The sequence below is a fragment of the Bubalus bubalis genome, chromosome 16 (assembly GCF_019923935.1).
Source record: "Bubalus bubalis isolate 160015118507 breed Murrah chromosome 16, NDDB_SH_1, whole genome shotgun sequence".
Taxonomy (NCBI): domain Eukaryota; kingdom Metazoa; phylum Chordata; class Mammalia; order Artiodactyla; family Bovidae; genus Bubalus; species Bubalus bubalis.
In genome coordinates, this window is record NC_059172.1 from 34934278 (window position 1) to 34958747 (window position 24470).

Consider the following 24470-nt stretch of genomic DNA (forward strand, 5'->3'; position numbering starts at 1 on the left):
AATATTTAGGACTGATTTCCTTTAGGATGTACTGGTTTGATCTTGTAGTCCAAGCAATTCTCAAGAGTCTTCTCCAACACCACAGTTCAAAAGCCTAAATTTGTCAGCACTCAGCTTTCTTTATAGATCAGCTGCCACATCCATACATGACTACTGGAGAAACCATAGCTTTAACTAGACAGACCTTTGTTGACAAAATAATGTCTCTGCTTTTTAATATGCTGTCTAGGTTGGTCTTCCCAGAGAACTCATCCTTTAAACAATTTTTATATTTTTGTTCGAAGTAGGTTAGACATCTTTAACCAAAGCATTGAAAAATTAGAGTATCAAAATTTTATTTTTGGTTTCTTTTAGCCAGCATAACCATTGTCTAATTCAAAGCTTGCAAACAGAGCTTGTACAAGGATAAAGATTTATTTACTTTCAGAGAAAATTTCATGTTTGAAATCGTTTTTGTTTAAAATGGTTTGATTGGCAAACCAATATTCTAAAAATATTTGCTAATGAATATATTTTGATGTGTATTATGTATGAGATTTCATATGAAATATGTATATAAAATTATAAACAATACAAAATATGTATATATGACCTTCTACATACAATTCCATGTTTGTTTATTCTCAAAAGTGTCTGATTATTAACTCTAAATGTTTTAGTTATTAAACAAAATATGTTTCCAGAAATTTTAAAAAACTAACAGAAAATATGTGCAGACAAAATTAGAGGTAATTATCTGATAAAGTTGAAGGTGATTAATATTATTTAGAAAAATATGCACTAAAAAGGTAAATGCATACATATTACATAATTGCCGAAAAAAGAGACTATTGCAAATAGTTATTTGAGAAATGCAAATCATGTTCAATAGTGGTAATCCCATCAACATACATGTCAATCTATGATTGTATGAAAGAAAGGATTCATAACCATTGCTAAAGGTCTGAGTGAACTATTGGCAGTTAGTTCCTGAGTTGTTAAACATCCTTCAGTAAGCACAGCATTCCCATCTGGCATTTTCCTGACTCAAATGTAAGTAGTACAGTCTTTTCAGAAATACATTTACCTACTAATCCTAGTTGCCTGAAGGGCTAAAGTGATTTACGCATGTCTGATAGATAGAAGAGAAGAGGAAAAGAAGAGCTAAGAAAGAAAAAAAAAGTTGCATGCATTTAAATATACATGCACACAGATTCTTAAATCAGAGAACATGTATACAGAGCTTTGGAGTTCAGGAATTAGATATATCAACTGCATTATCATGAACTAAAAAAGGAAGAAACACTCTGTCTTTCCTCTAGTATACTTTTATTAGCTAGGAAAGTGAAAGTATGGAAACTATATATTTTTCTTTTAACATAGGCATTGAGATAGGTAAGTTCTCTTATTTTATTGGCATGCATTTTAAAATTCAAGAAGTAGAGGCTTTCAGTCATCACTGAAGTCTTGAATTTTTAGATGTTCAATCTGAGAAAAAGAATGGAAGTAATTTTCTCAAGATCTCAGGGACACTGAGGGTACTAAGCATACTCAGTATTAAAGCCATTTACTCTATGAGTTCTAACCATAAAATACAAGACCATTCCTCTAGATCATGCTTTCCCCTGACTATACATTCAGTTTATTTATTTACCACTTATAAGTTTATTCCCTTTCTTATTGCATTGATAAACTTCTTTTTGAACAAAATTTCCCCATAACCTTTTCACGGATTTGATGGGTCTTCACACAGGACACAATGGGATTCATCAGGAGAGGCACCAGTAATAAAACATCAGCCATGAGAATGTGGATCATAGGAGACACATCACTGGCAAATTGGTGGAGCATGGCTGCACTCAGCACGGGCACACAGAAGATAAGCACAGCAAAGATATGAGACATGTGGGTGTTGAGGGCCTTAGGCTGATCTCTGGGGGTTGCAATGCCCAGTACTGTCTTTAAGATCATCATGTAGGCGAAAGTAATAAACAGAAAATCCAAAATAGTAGAAAGGGTAGCACAGAGTCCATAGACAACATTGACTCTGTTGTCAGAGCAGGCCACCTTCATGACACCCTGGTGGAGACAGTAGGACTGTAAGAGCAGGTTTTGATGACAGTATGTCAGCCTTTGCAACAAAAAGGGCAGTGGAAGAATCAACATGATATTCTTGGAAGTCAGCAAGACCCCTGTTTTGATGACTTGGGAGCTGGTTAAGATTGTGCTGTATCTAAGAGGGTTGTGGATAGCCACATACTGGTCAAATGCCATTACCAATAGCACAGAGGCTTCAGTGACTGTGAATAGATGGATAAAGAATTCCTGGGCAAAGCATGTAGCTGCATGAATTCCATGGACCCCAAACAGGAACAGTCCCAAAGTGATGAGTAAGGAAGACAGGGACAACCCTAGGTCAGAGACAGATAGCATGGAAAAGAAATAGTGCATGGGTTCATGGAGGCTTGGCTCTGTCTTAATAAAGAAAAGGATGGTGAAGTTACCCAGGAGAGAAAGAAAGTACACAGATGAGAAAGGGATGGATATCCAGAAGTGATTCTTCTCCAGTCCAGGGATCCCAATAAGGAAGAATCTGAGAACTTCAATGTTGGTGTCATTAAGAGGAGCCATGACGTGTAAGAAAGATACTTAACCAGGTTCTTGCCTCAGTGGAGATGGAAATTTCCTAAATAAAGAAGATACTCCTTTTTTTTGTAAAATGTAGGTCATAGAACTAAGACAACTCAGAAACTTCTTAAGGTAAATAGTCTATTTAAACTGTCAGTTCAGGCTGTAAGAAAAGCCAAACAAACAAACAAAAAAACAAGAAGAATCTGACTTGCTTCTTCATCCAGCTATTTGTTTCATTTTGTGAAAGTCTCAGTCAATTTGGACTTTATGTAACTAAATATTCCAAACAACACTTTGACCACATGAAGCTACTCATGGCTGAATTTCATAAAATCAGATCTCCAATTTTATGGTTCTCTTAACTTAGTTTTATAAAAACAAAATCTTGAAAGGAAAAGCAAACTTTACTATGGGTGGGGGGATTCATAAATTAACTCATATCTATAATCAAATCTGTATATCTCTGATAGGGTATAGATTTGAAGTAATGGCAGAACTGGAAATTCATAATTATATAGTTTTAAAGTTAAAAAGTTTCTTTAGAAAATATATAGTCATATTTTCCTGACTATACAGAACCGCTTTAACCATCAGTTCAGTTCAGTTCAGTTCAGTACAGTCACTCGGTCGGTTCCGGCTCTTTGTGACCCCATGGACTGCAGCATGCTAGGCTTCCCTATTCATCACCAACTCCTGGAATATAATCAAACTTATGTCCATTGAGTCAGTGATGCCATCCATCCATCTCATCCTCTGTCATCCCCTTCTCCTCCTGCCTTCAGTCTTTCCTAGTATCAAGTTCTTTTCAAATGAGTCAGTTCTTCACATTAGGTGGCCAAAGTATTGAGGTTTCAGCTTCAAAATCAGTCCTTCCAATGAATATTCAGGATTGATTTCCTTTAGGATGTATTGGTTGGCCCTCCTTGCTGTTCAAGGGACTCCCAAGAGTCTTCTCCAACACCACAGTTCAGAGGCATCAATTCTTTGGCACTCAGCTTTCCTTATAGCTCAACTCTCAAATCCATACATGACTACTGGAAAAAACAGCTTTGAGTAGATGGACCTTTGTTAGTAAAGTAATGTCTCTGCTTTCTAATATGCTGTCTAGGTTGGTCATAGCTTTTCTTCCAAGGAACAAGCGTCTTTTAATTTCATGGCTACAGTCACCATCTGAAGTGATTTTGGAGCCCCCCCAAAATAAAGTCTCTCACTTTCCATTATTTCTCCATCTATTTGTCATGAAGTAATGGGACCTGGTGCCATGATTTACTTTTCTGAATGTTAAGTTTAAGCCAACTTTTTCACTCTCTTTCATTTTCATCAAGAGGCTCTTTAGTTCTTTGCTTTCTGCCATAAGGGTGATGTCATCTGCATATCTGAGGTTACTGATGTTTCTCACAGCAATCTTGATTCCAGCCTGTGCTTCATCCAGCCTGGCATTTTGCATGATGCACTCTGCATATAAGTTAAATAAGCAGGGTGAAAAAATTACAACCTTGACAGTCCTTTCCCTATTTGGAACCAGTCTATTGTTTCATGTCAAGTTCTAACTGTTGCTTCTTGACTTGCATACAGATTTCTCAGGAGAGAGGTCAGATGGTCTGGTATTCCTATTTCTTGAAGAATTTTCCACAGTTTGTTGTGATCCACACAGTCAAAGGCTTTGAGTCAATAAAGCAGAATTGGATATTTTTTCGGAACTCTCTTGCTTTTTCTATGATCCAATGGATGTTGGCAATTTGATCTCTGGCTTCTCTGCATTTTTTAAATCCATCTTGAACATCTGGAAGTTCACAGTTCATGTATTGCTGAGCCTGGTTTGGAGAATTGTGAGCATTACTTTGCTAGCATGTGAGATAAGTGCAATTGTGTGGTAATTTGAGCATTCTTTGGCATTGCTTTTTGAAAGGTTGTTGCTGAACCACAAAAATGCCAGGATTCTTGGCCTCTGAAAGAGAAGAATTCAATCCAGGGGGCCAGAGATGAGGCTTGATTGCTCAGAGTTTTTGTGTATTAAAGTTTTACTAAAATATAAAAGAAATAGAGAAAGCTTCTGACAGGGACATCAGAAGGGGGCAGAAAGAATGCACCCTCGCTAGTGTTAGCAATGGAGTTATATGCTTTTTAATGTTATTACAATGAATCAAAAGAATGTCTGGAGATTGTAAAGACCCTACTAGATTCACTCCCATAATTTACATTTTAAGATAACAGGATTAGCCAGAAGGCTTTTTCCAGAAACTGTTTTCCACAGGATACATTCAGCCAGTTCAGTTCAGTCGCTCAGTTGTGTCCAACCCCATGAATCACAGCAGGCCAGGCCCCCCTGTTTATCACCAGCTCCCAGAGTTCACTTACACTCATGTTCATTGAGTTGGTGATGCCATCCAGCCACCTCATCCTCTGCCATCCCCTTCTCCTCCTGCCCCCATCCATCCCAGCATCAGAGTCTTTTCCAATGAGTCAACTCTTTGCATGAGGTGGCCAAAGTATTGGAGTTTCAACTTCATCATCAGTCCTTCCAATGAACACCCAGGGCTGATCTCCTTTAAGGTGGACTGGTTGGAAGTCCTTGCAGTCCAAGGGACTCTCAAGGGTCTTCTCCAACACCACAGTTCAAAAGCATCGTTTATTTGGTACTCAGCTTTCTTCACAGTCCAACTCTCACATCCATACATAACCACCGGAAAAACCATAGCCTTGACTAGACGGACCTTTGTTGGCAAAGTAATGTCTCTGCTTTTGAATATGCTGTCTAGGTTGGTCATAACTTTCCTTCCAAGGAGCAAACGTCTTTTAATTTCATGGCTGCAATCACTATCTGCAGTGATTTTGCAGCCCCCCAAAATAAAGTCTGACACTATTTCACTGTTTCCCCATCTATTTCCCATGAAGTGATGGGACCGGATGCCATGATCTTCGTTTTCTGAATTTTGAGCTTTAAGCCAACTTTTTCACTCTCCTCTTTCACTTTCATCAAAGGCTTTTTAGTTCCTCTTCACTTTCTGCCATAAGGGTGACTTCATCTGTACATCTGAGGTTATTGATATTTCTCCCAGCAATCTTGATTCCAGCTTATGCTTCTTCCAGCCCAGCGTTTCTCATGATGTACTGTGCATATAGGCTAAATAAGCAGGGTGACAATATACAGCCTTGACATATTCATTTTCCTATTTGGAACCAGTCTGTTGTTCCATGTCCAGTTCTAACTGTTTCTTTCTGACCTGCATACAGGTTTCTCACGAGGCAGGTCAGGTGGTCTTGTATTCCCATCTCTTGCAGAATTTTCCACAGTTTATTGTGATCCACACAGTCAAAGGCTTTGGCATAGTCAATAAAGCAGAAATAGATGCTTTTCTGGCATTCTCTTGCTTTTTTGATCATCCAGCGGATGTTGGCAATTTGATCTCTGGTTCCTCTGCCTTTTCTAAAACCAGCTTGAACATCTGGAAGTTCACGGTTCACATATTGCTGAAGCCTGGCTTGGAGAATTTTGAGCATTACTTTACTAGCATGTGAGATGAGTGCAATTGTCCAGTAGTTTGAGCACTCTTTGTCATTGTCTTTCTTTGGGATTGGAATGAAAGTGGAACTTTTCCAGCCCTGTGGCCACTGCTGAGTCTTCCAAATTTGCTGGCATATTGTGTGCAGCACTTTCACAGCATTATCTTTCAGGATTTGAAATAGCTCCACTGGAATTCCATCACCTCCACTAGCTTTGTTCATAGTGATGCTTTCTAAGGCCCACTTGACTTCACATTCCAGGATTTTGGGCTCTATGTGAGTGATCACACCATTGTTGTTGTCTGAGTCATGAAGATCGTTTTGGTATAGTTCTGTGTATTTTTGCCACCTCATCTTAATATCTTCTGCTTCTGTTAGGTCCGTACCACAGGTCACCATCAATGAACATGTCCTAGCTTATTTCCAGTATTAGTATATTAACTACTGCCTAAAGCTTTTTGCTTCATATAGTTAAATACTCAGTTTTCCTTCCTTGAATCAAACTGATAAATTTTTCTAAAAATTTCTATTGCTTTCCTCTGTAGGTACAGAATATAGTTCCATTTACACAAAATAGGTTCTTTACGAAAGTGAAAATTGAAAGTGAAAGTTGCTCAGTCCTGTGTGACTGTCTGTGACCCCATGTACTATACAGTCCATGGAATTCTCCAGGCCAGAAGACTAGAGTAGGTAGATGTTCTCTTCTCCAGGGGATCTTCCCAACCCAGGAGTCAAACCTAGGTCTCCTGCATTGCAGGTGGATTCTTTACCTGCTGAGCCACAAGGGAAGCCCAACTATGCTGCTGCTGCTGCTAAGTTACTTCAGTCGTGTCCAACTCTGTGAGACCCCATAGACGGAAGCCCACCAGGCTCCCCCATCCCTGGGATTCTCCAGGCAAGAACACTGGAGTGGGTTGCCATTTCCTTCTCCAATGAATGAAAGTGAAAAGTGAAAGGGAAGTTGCTCAGTCGTGTCTGACTCTTAGCGACCCCATGGACTGCAGCTTACTAGGCTCCGCAATCCATGGGATTTTCTAGGCAAGAGTACTGGAGTGGGGTGCCATTGCCTTCTCTGCCAACTATGCTAGATATGGCTAAAATTATCTTATGTCAATAGACTGTGGCCATTTGCATTCTGGCTTTTTTATCACTACTGCTTGAAGACTGCATTATTTTTAGAGATAGTCACTATTAGATTTAATTGAAATGTATAGAATAAGCACACATAGATTTAATTATTTTATTATGTATTTATTCTTATTTTAAATTTTATACAATAATATGCATGCTTATGTGCATGCTCAGTCATGTCCAGCTCTTTAAGATCCCATGGACTTTAGCCTGCCAGATTCCTCTATCCATTCAATTTTTCTGGCAAAAATACTGGAGTGGGTTGCTATTTCCTTCTCCAGGGAATCTTCCTGACTCTGGATTGAACTCATGTCTCCTGTGACTCCTGCATAGAAGATGGATACTTTACCACTGAGCCACTGGGAAGCTCCTATATAGTAATATGACACCCTGCTAAATGGTTTATATATTTTTCCTCATTTATGTTATATATGATTGTTTTAGTCACCTTATAATTAATAAAACAGGTCTTCAGATCAGATCAGATCAGTCGCTCAGTGGTGTCCGACTCTTTGCGACCCCATGAATCGCAGCACGCCAGGCCTCCCTGTCCATCACCAACTCCCAGAGTTCACTCAGACTCACGTCCATCAAGTCAGTGATGCCATCCAGCCATCTCATCCTCTGTCGTCCCCTTCTCCTCTTGCCCCCAATCCCTCCCAGCATCAGAGTCTTTTCCAATGAGTCAACTCTTCACATGAGGTGGCCAAAGTACTGGAGTTTCAGCTTTAGCAGCATTCCTTCCAAAGAAATCCCAGGGCTGATCTCCTTCAGAATGGACTGGTTGGATCTCCTCGCAGTCCAAGGGACTCTCAACAGTCTTCTCCAACACCACAGTTCAAAAGCATCAAAACAGGTTTTAGAGAGGTACAATAATTTGTCTAAGGCCATGAATCTACCTATGAGACATAGAGAAAATGAATCATGTGGTTTTTGAGATATACAGGCTTCCCCAGTGACTCAGACAGTACAGAATCTGCCTGCAATGTAGCAGACCTGGGTTCGATCCCTGGGTAGGAAAGATCCTCTGGAGGAGGAAATGGCTACCCATTTCAGTATTCTTGCCTGGAAAATTCCAAGGACAGAGGAGTCTGGTAGGTTACACTTCATGGACCTGCAAAGAGTTGGACATGACTGAGCGACTAACATTTTCTCTTTCACCCTTGTCACACATATCATCTAGACAGGGCATTTCTAAGACATCTCTGGACACATACCCCTATCAACACATACATTCCATTTCTCCTTGGTTGTTCTATAAGATTTTCTATCTCCATAGGCATCTCCTGATTTGCTTTTAACATCTAGCATATCTATTGAGAATACAAATAGAAAATTGAATGAAAATTATGTCAAATATCCTGAATGAATAGAATTATATCTTACCTTCTTTGAGATTATTTTTTACCAATATGATATTAGAATCTGGGATGCATCCTTAGACTCCCCTTTTTTGCTTTGTAAGTCCTGTCTTATAAAGCCTAGAGGACCCTTGGAGTTAACTACAAGCAAGCTCTGCCTGATGAATAACATCATACTTCATGGGAAATGTTAGGGGTTGACTCAAGGGAGATGAATCTAACACCTTATAACACAGGCTCAGACTAAGGAAATTAAGTATGATTAGGTCTTGGAGACCATATTAAAACCCAATAGCCATTCATCAACTCTTGCTCTTGACTCATCTGCCAAGATGTTTCAGGATAAATTAACTAGGTATTTAGAATATAAAGTTCTGAAAAATATCATACTATCAATTTTGTATATTAATTTTCTTCTAACATGAAAGTATACTTCTCTATTAATATGTTCACTGCTCATTTGTAATCCCTCTTTTTGAAGCATCTATTGAATCCTTTTGTCCATTTTCTATTGGATTACCTGTCTTTCTCTAATTGATTTGCCAAAATATTTAAATAAATACAGGCTAAGCCCTTTGTTGGTGATGTATAGCATATATTTTCTCCCACTTTACTGCTTGCCTCTTTAGTTTCTTACTCAATCCTATTTATTCAGTTGGTGGAGTTAGTCATGTCATGCTGTGTAGATTTATAGTATACTTACTTGTAGGCAGATACAGGGAATACTCTTTGGAACAAATATGAGTAAAATATAGGTCAGCAATCAAATGTAGCCAGCCTGTCTTTGCTGTATAAATCATATCTACTTTCTCAAATATCATAATCTTATGACATAATTAGAAATGTGGAAATTAGAGAGAAATGAATTCTCAGTGGCTATACACTTCTTGTTTAAAATCCTTGCAAGCCTTCAAACCCCACTAATACACAATCACACTAAATTCTCACACTTTTGTCAATAAAGAAGTGCTTTACTAAAGTGCCTCTTAAACTTTAATGTGAAGATCAATCACCTGACGATTTTCTTAAAATGAATATTTTGATTCAATATATTTTGAGTGGATCATAAGTTCCTGTATATTTAATAAACTCCTAGGTGATGCTTTCATTGGTGGTCCAAGGACCACACTTTGAGAAATGCAACTTTATTCTCCTAACACATGATTTTGGTAGATGGAAGAAACTCTGTCCATCATGTTGGATTTGCTTCTGAGTGATTACTTTTGTCTAAAGATAATAATCAAGTAAATGTGATTGATGAAAATTGTCTATCTTCAATTAGGTTGACTAGCATTTCTATTGTATCAAAATCAGTAGGCCAGTCTTACATTTTAAAATGTATTATTATTTTCCTTTTGAATTACACTACATTTATTCATTCTTCTATTTATCTATCCTTTTTTTTAAAATCCTGGATTATTTTCAGGAATTCTTGTATGTCTGTTCTACCTTCCATTTTGATTATTTTCTCATTAATCTTAGTGTTCTAAGACCTGCATCCAAATTGAATATAGATGATGATATGGGATATCTTGTCCTGTTAATCAGTTTTGAAGGGATGCTTAAATATTTTGTCATCGATTTTTAGATTTACTATTTATTTTGAGAGAGTGATTTATTTTAACAGTGAATCAGCTCTCTTCTACTCCTTACCTTTTAAGAATCTTCTAAAATCATGCTATTGCATTTTATTGATTTTTTAAAAACTTTTGTTGTGACAATACCTTTTTAGTTTATTTGTATTGTAAAATATGTACATGTATATTTTTTAAAATTCTGATAATTATCTAAGAAAATTGAAAGGAGAAAGAATTCAGGCCTGTATGTTTCAGAAGCTCTCACACTGGGAAAGCTCATGCACAGACACATAGAAGCATGTATACAGATACATTACACGTGTTTGATATATGGTATGTGTAGGATTTCAAATTACTAAGAAATAGTAATGCATTCAATTATTATGTTTTGATTGTCTCAGACTACCTATATCCAATGTTTGTGGCTGGACTGGCTCTTGTGGTTCTTATTATGATTGCAAGATGTCCTCAGCAATAGGAAACTTTGGAAAAAAATAAAAGTTTTACTATTTACAAGCCCTAGGAATTGTATAGTATACCTGGGGCCACATAGTGAGGGCACTGGGGAGGGGGGAGGAGAGAGAGACACAGATCTGGAGTTCTGCTTTTTTTGGGATTGGGGATTGGACAACAAGTTTGAAGACTCACTTTTTAATGGTGAATTTAAACAGAGAGAGCAGAAATTAAATTGCTGGAAAAGAAAAAACAAAACAAGGACTCAAAATGGACAGTTATGGAAATCAACCAAGATCTCTAAAACAGAGGAGCCAGATGGGGGTAGGGAGATGGTAGGGCTTTGGTTTGGCTCTTTTTCTAGTTATGTGGCAAATGTGCCCTTCAAAGAAGGGACATCCTTCTTTGAAAATGTCTCTTGGCAATCAAAGGTCAAAGTCAGGCACTGGCATTACATAAAGAAAACGAACTGTCAGAGCTTACTCTACAGTTAAATTAACTGGGTTGATTGTACTCAGTTAAAATGTGTTACACAAGACCTTCTCATGGGGTCAATCATTTTTTCATAAACATGTAGTAAAGTGGCTAAAGTAGGCATTTAACAAAGAGCATCTAAAGAAACTAATGCCACAAAATTAAATATGTGGCATTAAATACTCATGCTTTAAATGGGCACCCACCCTGCTTATTTAACTTATATGCAGAGTACATCATGAGAAATGCTGGCCTGGAAGAAGCACAAGCTGGAATCAAGATTGCTGGGAGAAATATTAATAACCTCAGATGTGCAGATGACACCACCCTTATGGCAGAAAGTGAAGAGGAACTCAAAAGCCTTTGATGAAAGTGAAAGAGGAGAGTGAAAAAGTTGGCTTAAAGCTCAACATTCAGAAAACGAAGATCATGGCATCTGGTCCCATCACTTCATGGGAAATAGATGGGGAAACAGTGGAAACAGTGGCAGACTTTATTTCTTTGGGCTCCAAAATCACAGCAGATGGTGACTGCAGCCATGAAATTAAAAGATGCTTACTCCTTGGAAGGAAAGTTATGACCAACCTAGACAGCATATTGAAAAGCAGAGACATTACTTTGCTAACAAAGGTCCGTCTAGTCAAGGCTATGGTTTTTCCTGTGGTCATGTATGGATGTGAGAGTTGGACTGTGAAGAAAGCTGAGCACCGAAGAATTGATGCTTTTGAACTGTGGTGTTGGAGAAGACTCTTGAGAGTCCCTTGGACTGCACGGAGAGCCAACCAGTCCATTCTGAAGGAGATCAGCCCTGGGATTTCTTTGGAAGGAATGATGCTAAAGCTGAAAACTCCAGTACTTTGGCCACCTCATGCGAAGAGTTGACTCATTGGAAAAGACTCTGATGCTGGGAGGGATTGGGGGCAAGAGGAGAAGGGGATGACAGAGGATGAGATGGCTGGATGGCATCACTGACTCGATGGACATGAGTCTGAGTGAACTCTGGGAGTTGGTGATGGACAGGGAGGCCTGGCGTGCTGTGATTCATGGGGTCGCAAAGAGTCGGACACCACTGAGAGACTGATCTGATCTGATTATTAATATATTTGTTTCTGACATAATTTTGCTACAACTTTTACTCTAATCTGCCTGGTTTTCGCACAGTACACAATGGGATTCATCAGTGGAGGCACAAGTAAAAGAACATTTGCCATAAGAACATTGAAGAGGGGAGAGACATGCTGGACAAAACGATGAACAATGGCAAGGTTGATGATGGGCAGATAGAAGATGATCACTGCACAGATGTGTGAAACACAAGTATTAAGGGCCTTGAGCTGTTCCTTTTGGGATGCAATTCCAAGCACAGTCTTGAGGATTAGGATGTAAGACACAGCAATGAGCATAAAGTCTACCATAAGGCAGAGTGCTCCAAAAAAGCCATAAATGACATCAATCTGGTTGTCGGAGCAGGCCAGCTTCATGACATCCTGGTGGAGACAGTAGGAATGTGATAGTTGGCGTTTCTCACAATATTTCAACATTCTCAAAGTGAAGGGAAAGGGAAGAACCAGGAGGAAGCTCTTGAAAAAGCATACAATTCCAATTTGGGCAACTCTGAGAGTTGTAAGAAGGGAGCTGTATCTCAGAGGGTTGTGGATGGCTAGGAAGCGATCGAATGACATAATCAGGAGCACTGAGGATTCCAGTGCTGTGAATCCATGGATGAAGAATTGCTGAGCAAAGCAGGCATTTGCAGAGATTTCAGAAGCTTTAAATAAGAAGATCCTCAACATAGTGGGAAGAGAGGTAAAGGATAGGCCCAAGTCAGACAAAGTCAACATGGAAAGGAAATAGTACATGGGCTCATGCAAGGATGGTTCTGTCTTAATGATGAAAAGGATGGTGCAGTTTCCCAGAAGAGCAATAAGATACATGCTGCATATTGGAATAGAGATCCAGATGTGTGCATATTCCAGCCCCGGCATCCCAACCAAGATGAAGGTAGTGATTTCAGCATGTGATATGTTGATAATGGACATGATGAATTTAGAGGGCTCTGCAATGATACATAGAGCTTTGAGTAAAAAAAAAAATATATGAATATCTGGAAATTTAGTTGAAAAAATGCAACTCTTAAGTTCTGACTGTTTAGTTGTCTTTTGACAGACCAAAACATTTATATGACTATCATATTGTGAGAAACGGTTTCCACTTTAGAATAGAATCTACCTGTATCACAGATTAACAAAATTACTTCTGGGCAAGTTTTTCCTAAATAGAGAAAACTTGCATTCAGATGAAAACTTGGTTTCTTTTCCTTGTGAAATATTAGTAAACCTTAATCTAGAAGCCTCTATAATTTCTTTCTTTCACATTCTAGATGAGATGTTGGGCAGAATATGTGATTTCTGGAATGACACTACATGAAGGCAAAGGAGTCTCACAACTTAATTTCTATGTACTTCTTGGAACTCCCAAAGAAATATGGTCTTCTAAAAATCAAACTACCCTTAGTTCCATCCCTTACTATCTGAAGATTGTTGGTTAAATACCCTTTTAAAAAAACCCCATGGTTTTCAAATCATTTATATATTTGAAAGGGCAGTTACTACTGAATACTGACAAATTACATCTCATTTTCTCCTGGCCTGGAATGTGTGATGAATTGTGTTATGTTCACAGGAGAACAATAATCTGAAGAGCTTGGTATCATGATTTAGGAGAATTTGAATTCTGTTGAAGACTGATATCTTAAAAAGTGAATAGATCATTTACATAGTTTCTGAAATGAAGAATTTTCCTAGGTATATGACATTTGGAGATGTATCCTGCTCTATATAAAGTTCTAAATGGTTTATTTCCAAAGAAGAGAAGTAAAGTGAACACAAAGTAGATAAAGATAATCTGAGAGCTTACCAGAGAATGGGATATTTTGCAGAGGACTTTTGAGAGCAGCTGAAGGATTCTAGCATAAAATCCCAGAAGCCATTTGTCTCTTACCAAAGTCTCCTTCTTATATATGAGGGTTTGCCTCTTCTTTCCAAGACACCTCCTCTAGGGGCACTGAGTTCTCTTGGGATTTCAGCTAAGCTGGATCTATTCTGAGACTAAAAATAAACATGTGCAGACATAGTAAGTCCACAGAGATGGTTAACAGTAAAGGAAGTAAATGAGGATCTAGATTTTGCTGCTGCTGCTGCTGCTAAGTTGCTTCAGTCATGTCCGACTCTGTGTGACCCCATAGATGGCAGCCCACCAGGATCCCCCGTCCCTGGGATTCTCTAGGCAAGAACACTGGAGTGGGTTGCCATTTCCTTCTCCAATGTATGAAAGTGAAAAGTGAAAGTGAAGTCGCTCAGTCGTGTCTGACTCTTAGCGACCCCATGGCCTGCAGCCTACCAGGCTCCTGCATCCATGGGATTTTCCAGGCCAGAGTACTGGAGTGGGTTGCCATTGCCTTCTCCATCTAGACTTTGAGCTAGGGTTTATTTCAGTTGGAGAGAGGTTCTTAATAACCGAGCATGATAGAGACATGGTATATCTTAAATAAAGTCTCCTGATATTTCTGTTGAGTGTTTGACTCAGATACTGCTTCTCTGCCATGGACAATGCCAAAGCAGAGATGCTATGAGTTGAACATTGGCATTCAGGGAAGTGATGTAAGACAAAGATCCTATGACATGTATTTTAGCCTAGCCTTTACTTTTGAACCCTAGATCCATCCTTCTAAATGTTCCTGAACACTGTTAACTAAATACCCTTAAAATCAACTTGTTTAACATTAGGTGTAATCTTCTGCCTTTCCAAATCTGTCCTTTATGTAGGGCATGTTAATCCTTTATACTTAATATGTTAAAAGTTCAAAATCTGAGCCCTTTAAACTCTTCTCTCTCACATTTTACACATAGTATTAGCCAAAATTTAAATTAAGAATCTAAATTGTTCCATTTATTTTCATTCATTGCTGGATAATGATTTTGAATCCTTGACTCTTTTGAACAATGGTATCTATAATTATTATCTTCATTTTATTGATCAAGAAAATGTTTCTCAAGGAGTTCACATAATCTGTTCAAGGTCATATCAGGGTTGCACATTAGAGGTAAGGTAAGAGCTGAGGTCTGATTCCTGATAACTAAACTGGGCTGGAAGAAGCACAAGCTTGAACCAAGATTGCTGGGAGAAATATCAATAACCTCAGATATGCAGATGACACCATCCATACGGCAGAAAGTGAAGAGGAACTAAAAAGCCTTTGATGAAAGTGAAAGTGGGGAGTAAAAAAGTTGGCTTAAAGCTGAACATTCAGAAAACGAAGATAATGGCATCTGGTCCCATCACTTTATGGGAAATAGATGGGGAAACAGTGGAAACAGTGTCAGACTTTATTTTGGGGGGCTCCAAAATCACTGCAGATGGTGATTGCAGCCATGAAATTAAAAGATGCTTACCCCTTGGAAGGAAAGTTATGACCAACCTAGATAGCATATTAAAAAGCAGAGACATTATTTTGCCAACAAAGGTCCGTCTAGTCAAGGCTATGGTTTTTCCAGTGATCATGTATGGATATGAGAGTTGGACTGTGAAGAAAAATGAGTGCTGAAGAATTGATGCTTTTGAACTGTAGTGTTGGAGAAGACTCTTGAGAGTCCCTTGGACTGCAAGGAGATCCAACCAGTCCATCCTAAAGGAGATCAGTCCTGGGTGTTCATTGAAAGGACTGATGCTAAAGCTGAAACTCCAATACTTGGGCCACCTGATGTGAAGAGCTGACTCATTGGAAAAGACCTTGATACTGGGAGGGATTGGGGGCAGGAGGAGAAGGGGCCGACAGAGAATGAGATGGCTGGATGGCATCACCGACTCGATGGACATGAGTTTGAGTGAGCTCCGGGAGTTGGTGATGGACAGGGAGGCCTGGCGTGCTGTGATTCATGGGGTCGCAAAGAGTCAGACACGACTGAACGACTGAACTGAACTAAAACCTATATTAAGCAATTGGAATTGTCAGTATTTAAGGAGTTAGGGATTGGATGGTTGTCTGAAATTCCGTACTATTTTCAGCATCTTTAGTTGCATACTAGTTAATTTTGGGGACTGATGCAGAACATGTGTCCTTATCTTTGTTGTACTTTTGCAAGGAAACAAAATGGTAGTTAGAGGATCCTAAGGTAATACTCTTGATATTATATCTATACTCGCTTCCATTAATACATAGCTTTTGGATAAGCACAAATATAGAATTGACCAAAAAGAGGAAGCACAACAAAATTTTACCATAATTTTCTGGAATAAGTTTTCTGAATTTTGTCATAATAATTTTATTTTACCAATGTCCTATTGTTTACATCCCCTCAGAAGAAATCCTCTTGGCTAGATAGTCAAGAATTTTCTAACTTCCACTCTTTCTTTATCTCTGAATGTTCTCTGGGTCCTTCTTATAAAAGAGATAGAAGGATTAATCTTGATTCCTTGTTATTAGTATGTGCATATGTGTGTATGTGTGTGTGTATAATAATTGTGATGATGGTTGTATGCATTTACTTACTTATTGCCCAACTTTGGAGACTGATCCCATTTGTCCCATGATGATGCAGTTAACGTACAATAGGGCACTTTAGGGCGTTTGTCCTTTTTATTTTGATATGTCCAGTCAATAGCACATTGAATGGCTTGTGGTAGCTTGTAAGTATTTCTTGAATGAATGAGGGGATTGCATTTTTTAAACTGGCATCATGTAACACATACCATTTTTATTTTTTTTATCTTTAGTATGGTTTCCATTTATTAATAGCTATGTCTGTCATAGAGTAAAAGCACAGATTTTGGTAAATGTAACGTCTATTCATATGGATTTTTATTTTGTAAACTGACACCTATTTTTGCATGTTTAATTTACATACTATTCCAAAGTTTTACTTGTATATAAAGTATATTTAAAACATAACTATAATAAATATAAATTATACAGTATATCAAATATTTTGTGATACAACTTTGATGTAATTTTCTTGTGATAAAACAAAACATTACAGTCTATTTGAAGTTTTTCTTGGTCATATGTACTAAATGTTAATAAAGATATACGTATCAAATAGATGGGATGCAGCTTAAGCAGTACCTCTATGGTAAAATACAGGTGAAATTCATTTATTAGGAAAGAATAATAGGTTGAAAACAAAAATATAACATCCATTTCAAGAAGATAATAAGAAAATGATATGTTAAATCCAATGGAGAAAGGAAGGTAAGATCAGAAGTCAATGAAATGGAAATCTATCATAAAATAGAAAAAGTCAACAAAGCAGAAATTTGGTAATTTGAAAAGTTTAATAAAGAAAATCCATTTAAAAACCTAGGAAAATTGATCAAGAGAGAAAAAAAAAGTGCATAATAATAATGAAAATAGGAACATAATATACAGATCTTACAGATATAAAGTTAAATAAATATGATGAATATAATAAACAACTATTTTTACTGTACATAAGTTAACTTAAATGGCATCATGTAACATGATGCCATGTAACATGAAAATACCTTTGAAAAACATTAGTGTCCAGAACTCAAACAAGAAAGAGAAAATCTGGATTGTTTCATATCTGTCAAAAATTTTTAATACTTTTTTTTTAAAAAAAAAGGTTTCAAAAAAAACCTAAAGTCAAGAAGGTTTCATATGAATTCACTGCATGCATTTAAGAAAGAAATAATATCAATATTGTACCTGCTCTTTCAGAAAATAGACCAATTTCTAATTGGCTTCATGAGTGACATCTAAACAAGACAATTATAAGAAAAAGTAATTAATGGCTAATATGGCTATGAACATAGATCCATACATTTCACAAACAGCAAATAGTATATAGTGACCTATAAAAAAGATAATATGTCATGGTGAAATACAGATTATCCCAATAAATTATACTTCAAAGAAATTATGAATGTGCCTTATTCTAATAGATAAAAGGGATAAAAACCATATGATTATCTCATTAAATAAAATTAAAATATTTTTAATTACAAAACTCTGAGTAAATTAGAAATAGAAGAGTAGTACTTTAATTTGAAAAAGACATATATAAAAATAGAAAATCTGGGCTTCCCAGGTAGTTCAGTGATAAAGAATCCACCTGCCAATGCAGGAGACATAAGTTCAATCCCTGGTCCAACAAGATCCCACATGCCACGGAACAACTAAGCCTGCATGCCACAACTATCGAACCTGTGATCTAGAGCACAGGAATCACAACTACTGAAGCCCATGTCCCCTGGAGCCTGGGCTAAGCAACAAGAGAAGCCACTGCAATGAGAACCCCACACACTGCAACTAGAGATAGCCCATGCTTGCCACAACTAGAGAAAAGAACACACAGTAGTGAAGACCCAGGACAGTCAATAAATAAATACAAAAAATTATGTAAACAATTTAAAAATACAAAAGCTAACATTATTTTAATGAAAAAAAAATTGAACTTTTACCCACTGATGTAAGGAAAAGTCAAAGATGCTTCTCAGTATTTTTGTCCAAAATTATATGAAATGTCCAAAAAAGAAATGAAAGTATAACAGTTTTAAAGGTAAAACAAAAATATCTGTGTTTGCAAATGGTTAAATGGTAAACATAACATATATAAACATTAAACATAAGTGAAATTAGAAAAGCTGGCCTGATATAAAAACCATATACAAAACTGAAATTCTGCATAATTAAAAAAATCTGAAATTAAAATTTAAAAAGTCATGTACAATAGACTTCAAAACATCAAATATATAAAAATAAATGTAATAAAATACTTCCAAGATTTTAAACTGAAAGCCACAATAATGCAAACAATTTCTAGAAGATCTAAATAATAGATATATCTTATTTTTTGGAAAACTTTATGATGTTAAGATGACAGTTCTTCCCAAAATGACATGTTGATTTAGTAAAATTCTAATCCAATTCTAGTAGATTTTATTGGGAAAACTGACAAGTTGATTGTAAATTCTATATAAGACTGCAAAGAGCCAGGATATGTAAAATAAGAAAAAAAAAGTTGGATGGATTAAGCATTACATTTCATGACTAACTCTTAAGCTGCATTTATTAAGCAGTGTGGTATTAATATGAGAATTAGATAAAGTAATGGAATAAAACATTTCAGATACTGACACATACATTTAATATCACTTGATTTATGACAGTGACATAATTCAAAAGGGAAAGTATGGTTCATTTCAAGAAATCGAATAAAGTATAGACAAACAGTGAGAAAAAGTCTTAATTTAAACTTTATAAAAAATTAATTTGTTAGATAATAGACCTAAATACTAAATACCAAAAGAAAAAGATTATAGAAGAAAAATTATAATATTTTCATGAGCCTGATAAAACCAAATACACCGAAAGATTAATCCTGAAGCAAAAATAATTGATCATTTGCATTTAATTAAAAGAAAGATCTATTTACTGAAAGACATTTTTATGAGACTGAAAAGGCATACCCTCCACTGGGATAAATACTCTCATACATATATCTGATGAGAATATATAAAGAATTCCTACAGATGAATAAGGAAAAGAGCCTTAAAAATAGGCAGTGTACTTGAACTGGCACTTCCAATTTGCATTTAGAAAAATTCAAATTAATATTAAATGAGATACTATGATATCCATACTAGAATAACTAACATTAAAAGGATTGAGAATCACAAATTTTGGTAGAAATACGAAACAACTGACACTCTAATACTTTACTGGTGACGGTGTAATTTGATACAAATTATTTGACGACAAATACTTTGGCATTATCTACTGTAGCTAAATAAATACCCAACTCAGTGGTGTAAAAACCCCATTTCTAAAGAAATTAGTTCATTCAAGTACACATATCTCTAAGGATCTTTATTAAAACTTTATAGCCACAATTTGGATATAACTTTAATATTCATCAACAGGAGAACTGCTTAAAAACAATTTTGCATTCTGCTTTAATTGGCCTGTGATGTTATACTATGATCCAGGCTTTTAAAAGCTTCTCATGTGATTCTTGTGCCTTGCCAAGATGGAGAAGAGGGCTTTCAGTAGCTCCTGTATATGTGCCATGAGTTAAGATGACATATACCTGGGCGCCTGTCTCTATACCTTAAGCATAGCCTTCTGAAAATGACTTTATTTTTCCATAATGATTCAGAAATTATTACTAATACATTGGTTTGTAATCAGTCGTTTAATGATGGCTGTATTTTCTAAGATCTAAAATAAAATCCCTACAGCCTACTGCATGAGTTAATTTCTTATGTATCTTTTACTAATCATTTTCCTTAAGTAATGGTCTTGACATTATTACTCCCTGGTGTCAGTCTGCCATATTTGGCAGTTTTAGTAGACAATTATTGGGTTTCCTTGGTCTATTTTAATTTATTTATTTTTGTCTGGTTTATTCCTATCCAACATTTCACCAACTTTTCTGGAAATAGAATTTCCTTATTTTATATATTGAAGGTGAAGGTGAAGTCGCTCAGTTGTGTCTGACTCTTTGTGACCCCATGGACTGTAGCCTACCAGGCTTCTCCATCCATGGGGTTCTCCAGGCCAGAATACTGAAGTGGGTTACCATTTCCTTCTCCAGGGGATCTTTCCAAACCAGGGATCGAACCCAGGTCTCCTGCATTGCAGGCAGATGCTTTAACCTCTGAGCCCTAACCCTGGTGGCTCAGCTGGTAAAGAATCTGCCTGCAATATGGGAGACCTGGGTTCAATCCCTGGGATGGGAAGATCCCCTGGAGAAGGGAAAGGCTACCCACTCCAGTATTCTGGCCTGGAGAATTCCATGGACTATACAGTCTGAGTTGGACATGACTGAGAGCCTCACTCACTTGTTTCATTTTATATATTACTTATATATAAACTTACTTTATATGCTAAATCACAATGATTGAAATAGTGGGGTAGAGATTTGTACATGGCCAATTTTCCAAATCACATTAAATTTATATTCACTATATGGGTATAGTGATCAGTTCTGCTTCAGGATATTAACAAAGCTACATTCAATATTTTCCCTAGATCTCTAAATGGAGCTGATAGTGAAAGTTCTCTTTCCTCTGTTAAGTGAAGTGAAAGTCATTCAGTTGCATCTGACTCTTTGTGACCCCATAGGCTATCCAGTCCATGGAATTATCCAGGCCAGAATACTGGAGTGGGTAGCCTTTCCCTTCTCCAGGGGATCTTCCCAACCCAGAATCGAACCAGGGTCTCCTGCATTGCAGGCAGATTCTTTACTAGCTGAGCTATCAGGAAAGCCCAGTTAAACAAGAAGTAAAAAGTGTCCCTACTGCCTATTAATCCAATTTTTGTCTACTTAGCACACCATGTGTGTTAGCTCCATCCAGAACACTGATAAAAGTAGGAAGACAGGAGGAAGAGAAAGAGTTTAATGATGCTGATGACCTTTTGCTGCACTTAGTTATGCTAAGGCTCCCCAGGCTCCTACAAATTTCACACCTGTGAGCCATTGTAATATCTTACCTAAGAAAATTTTATTAAGATAATATTGTATTTGTTGTCACTTGCAATAGAGTATATGTCTCATTTACTAAAGCAGGCTTTTTTTATTTTTCAGAGTGTGAATTAATGATATTAGTTCTGATTACAAGCAGATTTAAATTCATTTAGGAACTTTCAGTGAGGATCTGATTAGATCTTATATATACATGGTATTATTTCATTTTAAAATAATATCCAAGTGCTACTTTCACTTGCTTTTAATTTCTTTTATGCCCCAAGAAATTGATTTGCAGAACAAGTGAGCTCTACATTAATGGGATTTCTCAGACATAGTTTACTTGATTCTTTGGCTTCACAATTATGTATTTTATTCATGTCTTTGAAACTGATTAAAATATTGAGGTTTTTAAATCCAACAAATAACTGGTATGTAATGGGTACTTTGCTGGGTACTGACAAAGACAAAGATTAAAATCTGCTTCTTAAGTCACTTGCACATTGATTTAGGTGGTTTAGGATACAATTAAAAAATAATACTGCTTAAAAATAGCAAATAGCATTGCACATACTTGGATAAAGAATAGATAACTCAATGTACATTTAAAGGAGATAATTTATGAAATCTATTGCAAACAATTGAAAATATAAATGAATATTTGCTTATCTATTATTTTTTGCATTTCATTTAAATTATATTATGTATATGAGCCTTTTATCTCCAAACACATTTCATAGTACTTTAGGAGAGGGGAATTTTTAATAGTTTATTTGAATTGCTAATGACTAACATGCATACACATACAAGTAAGAGATGCTTTGTTTGTGTGGGCATATGTATGGTTAATCTCATAGCACACTTCAGATACTGCTAACCATGCCTGAGTTCATTAGAGCCATAATTGGCTTCTTTTATATTCTGCAAAGGAACATGTTATTTTACTGTTTTTCTCTTTTTGTTTAGAATAATACTTTGAAAATCTATTTATTTATTTTTCTTTTTTTAAATTTATTTTATTGATGTATAGTTGATTTGTAATGTGTTGATTTCTGCTGTACATGAAAGTGATTCAGTAATACATATATTTATACTCTTTTTCATATTCTTTTCCATTATGGTTTATGACAGGATATTGAATAAAGTTCCTGTGTTATACAGTAGGTCCTTGTTTATCCATTCTGTGCATGATATGTTTGCATTTGCTGGTCCCAAACTCCCAAAATCTATTTAGTCTTAATTGAGACTATATTGCTGTGGTTAAGGTTGATATACAGCTGGCTGCCTGTAGAGATAAAAACCAGAGAAGAGGTGAAAAACTTAGTTATAAAAAGATTATAATTCCAAGCCTAACTCCTAAAACATCTAATCTAGATTGTTGTTAATGCTTACATAAATAAACAACGTGATATTTGATGGGTCCACCAAGTATGTACCGTGCATCCTTGTATTCAGTTTCTATTCTTTCATCACCATCTTCAGATTTCGACAGTTGCTCAGGAATTGCCAAGTAAGGGAGCTTCCACTGCAGCTGTAATTGCCCATCAACTTCGTTTCTCGCATAATTTCACCAGGATTCGATTTCTAATCTGCTGACTTTTCACAGAGTACACGATGGGATTCATTAGAGGGGGAACCAGAAGGAAGATATCAGCTATGGTGACACTAATAACTGGAGAAGCATTTTTGGCAAAGTGGTGAAGGGCAGCCAAGGTGACAGTAGGCACCTAGAAGACGAGCACAGCCCAGATGTGGGAGATGCAAGTGTTGAGGACCTTGAGACTGCCTTTGTGTGAGGTGATGCTCAGAACAAGTTTTAGGATTAGCAAGTAAGATGCAGAACTGCACAACAAATATAATAAAGAAGTAAGAGCCATAAACAATGTGAGGTGATATTGACCCTGTTGTCAGTACAGGTCAGCTTCATAACACCCTGGTGGACACAGTAGGTGTGGGATAGAAGGCTTTTCTAATGAATTTCAGCCTCTTTACAATAAAGGGGAAAACAAGGACAAACAAAATCATAATGCTGTGAATACAAGGCCAACTTTAATGACTCTGGCACTGGTCAGAATTCAGAAGTGTCTCAGAGGGTTGTGGATGGCCATAAGGTGATCTATGGACATGATAAAAAGAACTGATGACTCCATAGCTGAGAATCCATGAATGAAAAACTCTTGGGCAAAACAGGCATCAGGGGAAATTCCAGTGGCATTGAACAAGAAGATTATCAGCATGGTAGGAGGAGAGGAGATGGATAATCCTAAATCAGAGAAGGCCAACAAGGAGAGGACATAATACATGGGCTCATGCAGAAAGGTCTCTGTTTTTATGAGAAAGAAGACGGTGCAGTTCCCCAGGATAGCAACAAGGTATATAAGGCAGATGGGGACAGAGACCCAAATGTGCACATGCTCCATCCTGGGGATCCCAATCAGGAAGAAGGCAGAGATTTCCCCTTCAGAAATGTTAAAGATAGACATTGCAGGAGTATAAAGGAATCACAGTGTGGATCTTGCAAAGACCTTCCTGCAATGGAAGAAATAGATTAGTTCAAATGTACATGCTTTAGTCAACTGCTTGGTACAAATCTTGGGACTGCAGCTATTTTCCTGTAATTCACAGTATGAAGATAATATTTCATAATATGTAAATACAAATAGTATCAGGACCCATGCATATAAGTAGGTATCAAGAGAAACTTAAACAAGTAGCCACCAACAGTTAGCTACAAACTTGTTCCCCCTTAGATTTAGCATACATAAAAGAAGCAGTAAATTTCACAAGTTCTATTTCCTATACCATTGTTTTTTAGATAGTGATGGCCTTTAGCTGGAACAATGTATGTATGTATAAATAAAGGATCATAGAAG

At 36.8% G+C, this 24470-nt stretch overlaps 2 protein-coding genes and 1 pseudogene across 2 annotated transcripts; all 3 read right to left on the reverse strand.

Moving 5' to 3' along the window:
- Window positions 1–1656: 1656 nt before the first annotated feature.
- Window positions 1657–2610, reverse strand: LOC112579461 (olfactory receptor 51A4-like). Its single transcript, XM_025265905.3, has one exon. The coding sequence runs from the start codon at window positions 2608–2610 to the stop codon at window positions 1657–1659; it is 954 nt and encodes a 317-aa protein (XP_025121690.2).
- A 9594-nt stretch (window positions 2611–12204) lies between these two features.
- LOC112579462 (olfactory receptor 51A4) lies at window positions 12205–13170 on the reverse strand. The gene has a single exon (XM_025265906.3). The coding sequence runs from the start codon at window positions 13147–13149 to the stop codon at window positions 12205–12207; it is 945 nt and encodes a 314-aa protein (XP_025121691.3). The 5' UTR covers window positions 13150–13170.
- A 9641-nt stretch (window positions 13171–22811) lies between these two features.
- LOC102407327 lies at window positions 22812–24123 on the reverse strand (annotated as a pseudogene).
- Between the last annotated feature and the right edge of the window lie 347 nt (window positions 24124–24470).

Bases quoted from the DNA above. Each gene is read 5' to 3' on its own strand.
- LOC112579461 (XM_025265905.3), bottom strand. From the start codon at position 2,610: ATGGCTCCTCTTAATGACACCAACATTGAAGTTCTCAGATTCTTCCTT.
- LOC112579462 (XM_025265906.3), bottom strand. From the start codon at position 13,149: ATGTCCATTATCAACATATCACATGCTGAAATCACTACCTTCATCTTG.